We start from the raw sequence: 4,773 nt of genomic DNA, 5'->3' as shown, positions 1-4,773 counted from the left end.
GAATTTCCTCTACCCCTACACTCTATGGCCACCTGTGACAGGGGCTATAATGCAATGGTAATGCATTTCTTTCTTGCAGTAGCATTTTTCAGGCAATCTATTTGTGAACCAAGCCTGAGGCTCTTTTCCTTTTTTGTTAGCTGGTTTATGAAACTCACTTCCACCATAAAATCATAGGTATGAACTAAGGAAGAAATGTTGGTGCAATAAAAGTAGGTCTATGCCTTAAGGATATGCTCTTAATGTACCAAATAATTTGCAATTCTATCTAGTGGCAGCAAACTTAATATGAGGTAAAATAATATGGGTAAGAAAGATTTGGCTAATAATCAACTTGAAAGCAACTAAAAATACAAGCACTGTATATCTTCATAAAACTCAACTCAATATTTTATTAAGAATCACTAATTTTTGTGACTTTTTCTTATATAATTAAGAAAGGTGAATGGATCTGGCATGAGCATTCTTTAAGCTCCACATATGAAAATCAGTTAAAATTATTAGCACTTCAAGCCTACCATTGAAATTGGTTTGGATAAAGTTCCAAATGGTTTATATTTTCTTCCAATATAAAGTAGTTTTTAGGCAATTGTTCAGTTATTTAATTTATTGCCTATGTGAAGTAGGATAAAGATAGCCACTTCTTTTCCTGAACTCAGAAATCCTGCCTTTCAAGCTCAACAAATATTCTCAATCCGGGTTCTTTATGAAATAAAATCCAGTTGCTGTTTCACATCATTTTGTGGAGCAAATGACTTCTTGAAGTATACAAATTAAAATTCTGTAAGTTACATTTTATATTATGATTTCCTTTAATTGCATTTTGGAGAGTCACACTTTAAAAAATGGCAAAAGAACAAAATAAAAGTCATAATTAAAGCAATGATGTTAATTAAATATTTTTATGGAAATAATTATTTTTAATTTTTATTTTTTCACTTAAGATCCAGTATTATGATGTGCACCGAGCCAATGTATAGAATCATTGAATCACTATATTGCATATCTGAAACTAATATAACACTGTATGCTAACTATCTTGAAATTAAAATAAAACTTAAAAAGTAAAATTGAATAAAGGTACAGAACATAAAAAAAGAAAATTGCACTTTAAAAGTGTACATAGAGGTATTTACATAAATTCAAAAGGCTAAATGTAGGAAAATATTGATGTATCAATATAATATTGCTTTATTTTTGTATTAGTCCATAAAAACTCACTGAGAAAGGTTATTAGTTATATATATTGAAAAAATCAATTCCAGTATAATTAATATACAGTATTATATTCGTTTCAGGTGTGCAATATAGTGATTCAACAACTCTATATATTACTCAGTGCTCATCATGATAAGTGCACTCTTAATCCCCTTCACCTGTGTAACCCATCCCCTCACCTACCTCTCCTTTGGCAACCACCAGTTCTCTATATTTAAGAATCTGAGGTTTTTTGGTCTCTTTTTTTCTTTGTTTCTTTGCTTTTTTTTTTTTAAATTCCACCTATGAGTGAGACGACATGTATTTGTTTTACTCTGACTGACTTATTTTACTTTGCATTATACTCTTTAGATCCATCAATGTCATTGCAAACAGCAGGATTTCATTCTTTTTTATGGCTGAGTAATATTCCATTATATCTATATCATTATATATGATATATATATCATATTTTCTTTATTCACCTATGGATGGACACTTGGGTTGCTTCTATTTCTTAGCTCTTGTGAATAATGCTACGATGAATCTAAGGGTGCATATGTCTTTTCCAGTTAGCATTTTTATTTTCTTTAGGTAAATCCAGTAGTGGAATTACCAGACTATATGGTAATTCTTTAATTTTTTGAGGAACCTCCATACTGTTTTCTATGGTGGCTATACCATTTCGCATTCCCCCCAACAGTACACAAAGGTTCCTTTTTCTCTACATCCTTGCCAACACTTACTTCTTGTGTTTTTTTATTTTAGCCATTCTGACAAGTGTGAAGTTTATGGAAATAGTTTTAAGAATGCTTATGGTATTAAAATAAATCACACAGTACTAATACTAACCTCACATGGTACCGGAAGTTACTGTGTAAACTGGATTTACCCTAAGGTGAATTACGTCTTGAGTCATGTCCTAGACTTTATGTTTAACTCCTATCTTTACTATGTTCTAGATAGCTAAGACACTTGAAATTCCTAATCCTTGTCTTGTACACTCTGAAAAGTCACTAACACCCAGCTAAGCATGTCTTTAAAGACACATGCTGCACTCTGAAAAGGTCTACTTCCCTCAAGTTTGAATCTTCTTTACTGGTCAGTATGTCTCAGTGGAGAATTACTGGCTTAAAGTGTTAATGCCCAAAGCAATCTATGATCTCTATTACTGAGTTGCACTCAGTAATGCAAAATTGACTACTGTCTTTTTAGAAATTGAATTATATACAGAAATACTAATGGGCTTAGATTCCTAAAATTTCACTTACTTGATATTAACTTCAAAACAAAATTGAAGCCACTTGGTAATACATCTTCTTAAATATGTATCTTGTGGTGAGTGGTGTTTAAGATGATAATAGTTTCTTAATGAAACTTAATGAGTTTGTAGACAAATATATCACTCATGTTTTATTAAGGTAAGTTGCATTTGAGAGATGGAATTCGGCTCTCATTTACACTTTATGAACACCATGTTCAGTCCCAAAGATTTTCCTCAGAGCATTCTTCATTTCTTTGTTCCTAAGGCTATAGATTAGAGGATTACAGAGGGGTGTTATCACTGAATAAAATAAGGCAATGAATTTTTGAATTTTCACTGGGTGTCCTGATCCAGGACTAACATACATCACCATAATAGAGCCATAAAACAGGGTGACAACTGCCAAATGAGAAGCACAAGTGGAGAAAGCCTTGCATTTGCCAGCCTGTGAGGGCATCCACAGCACAGTCAGAATCACCAGAGCATAGGAGCAAAGGATAAAGAGAAAGGTGCCAATCATGAAAATAGCATTGAAAGTAGAGTAAATGAGCTGAGTGATGGCATCTTCAGAACAGGACAGCATCATCAGTGGGACGGGGTCACATAAAAAATGGTTGATGGTATTTGGGCCACAGTAGGGCAACTGTGAAATGAGAACAACTGGGGTTAGGAAGAGGAGGAACCCACCCGACCACCCGAAGATGATAAGGCCAGTGTATAGCTGCTTAGTCATGATGCGTGGGTAATGGAGAGGATGACAAATGGCAAGGTACCTGTCAAAGGCCATGATGCAAAGGAAGAAGCCTTCATCACATCCAAAAGAGAAGAAGAAATAGAACTGTGTGAAACAGTTCACAAAGGAAATGGACTTACTTGTAGAGAGGAAATTGGCCAACATGTTAGGAACAGTCGTGGTGACATAACATATTTCCAGAAGAGAGAAATTCCCCAAGAAGATGTACATGGGAGTGTGAAGACGCCGATCCCAGTGCACAGCACAGACAATGGCTGCGTTCCCCATCAGAGTCAGGGTGTAGACTACTGAGAAGAGCCCAAAGTAGAGCAGCTGCATTTCTGGGCTTGAGGGAAAGCCCAGGAGGATGAAGTGGCTAACAGAGTTGGTGGTTTTTGTGCTGGATGCATTCATTGGTCTGGAAGACATGGAGATGACTTGGTAACAATTTTTTCCTTCCTAAGAATGCTAGTCTAGATATTAGGAAAGCCAAATTTTATGATTGTGAATAATTACTTATATTAATATAGTTTTTCACCTGTTTGCTAGCACTTTTAATACTACATTTCTGTGTATGTGAAGGTCTTTCAACAGTCTATGAGTATTTGATTCTTTTTTTTTAAGTTTTTAAAAAAGATTTTATTTATTTATTCATGAGACACACACACACACACACAGAGGCAGAGACACAGGCCGAGGGAGAAGCAGGATCCATGTAGGGATCCTGACATGGGACTCGATCCTGGGTCTGAAGGATCTGAAGGCGGTGCTAAACCGCTGAGCCACCTGGGCTACCCCAAGTATTTGACTCTTTATGATTTCTAACCGACATAATAATAAAAAAATCAAACCAAGACACGTTAAGAATCTGTTTAAATGTAGTGCCATAACTGGACATAAACTAATATTCATTTTCACTTTCAGTTCCTCCAGGGTACTCATGGTGTTTTAAAGTGACAGTAAAATATACCTCTATCATTCCAGGATTTATGTTACTAGATGTATTCACACCAATGTTTAGTATAAAAAAAGGCTTCCTTTCCTTTTTAGGCAACTGAATGCACTATACACTGTGAGAAAGAGTCCTATACCCTGGCCTCTGAATTTCTCTGGCTAAATATTTCGATGTACTTCCTTGTGTATATGTGAACTAGATATGCCATTTATGGCAATTGACCTGAGGGAGAGTAGCTGGTCTGAGTGACTGTGACCAAGTTCAGTGTGTGCTCCTTCCTAGTCAGGTTGGCTGCAAGAAAAATGGAAAAATAGTTTTATGTTTTTATCTTCTATGAAAATAGAGGATTTTCATAGTCCTTTATTTTTTTTAACAGCCTTTTCCCATATGTTCCTTTTTCTCTATTTTAGGCAGACCGTTGGTATCTCTTTATATCTCACTAAGCGCATCTAGGCCTTTCCTATCTGGGCAAATTGAAACAAGCAACTTCTCACTGTTCTCTTTCTCTGGCTTCTTCCATCTGAGATAATTGTTGTTAAGTCAAAACTCAATTCTCCTATTTCTTTGGTACCTTACTTTGGTCTTTTACATTAAGCAAAGTAATTTATTCAAAAATATTTATTA

General features: G+C 35.1%; 1 protein-coding gene across 1 annotated transcript; it reads right to left on the bottom strand.

The window, feature by feature from the left end:
* Window positions 1–2,654: 2,654 nt before the first annotated feature.
* Window positions 2,655–3,608, bottom strand: LOC129520603 (olfactory receptor 11G2-like). The gene has a single exon (XM_055341707.1). The coding sequence runs from the start codon at window positions 3,606–3,608 to the stop codon at window positions 2,655–2,657; it is 954 nt and encodes a 317-aa protein (XP_055197682.1).
* Window positions 3,609–4,773: the final 1,165 nt, after the last annotated feature.

Source organism: Nyctereutes procyonoides, unplaced genomic scaffold (genome assembly GCF_905146905.1).
Source record: "Nyctereutes procyonoides isolate TBG_1078 unplaced genomic scaffold, NYPRO_anot_genome, whole genome shotgun sequence".
Taxonomy (NCBI): Eukaryota; Metazoa; Chordata; class Mammalia; order Carnivora; family Canidae; genus Nyctereutes; species Nyctereutes procyonoides.
The sequence above is the reverse complement of the archived record's forward strand: the minus strand, read 5'-3'. Positions and strand labels throughout refer to the sequence as shown.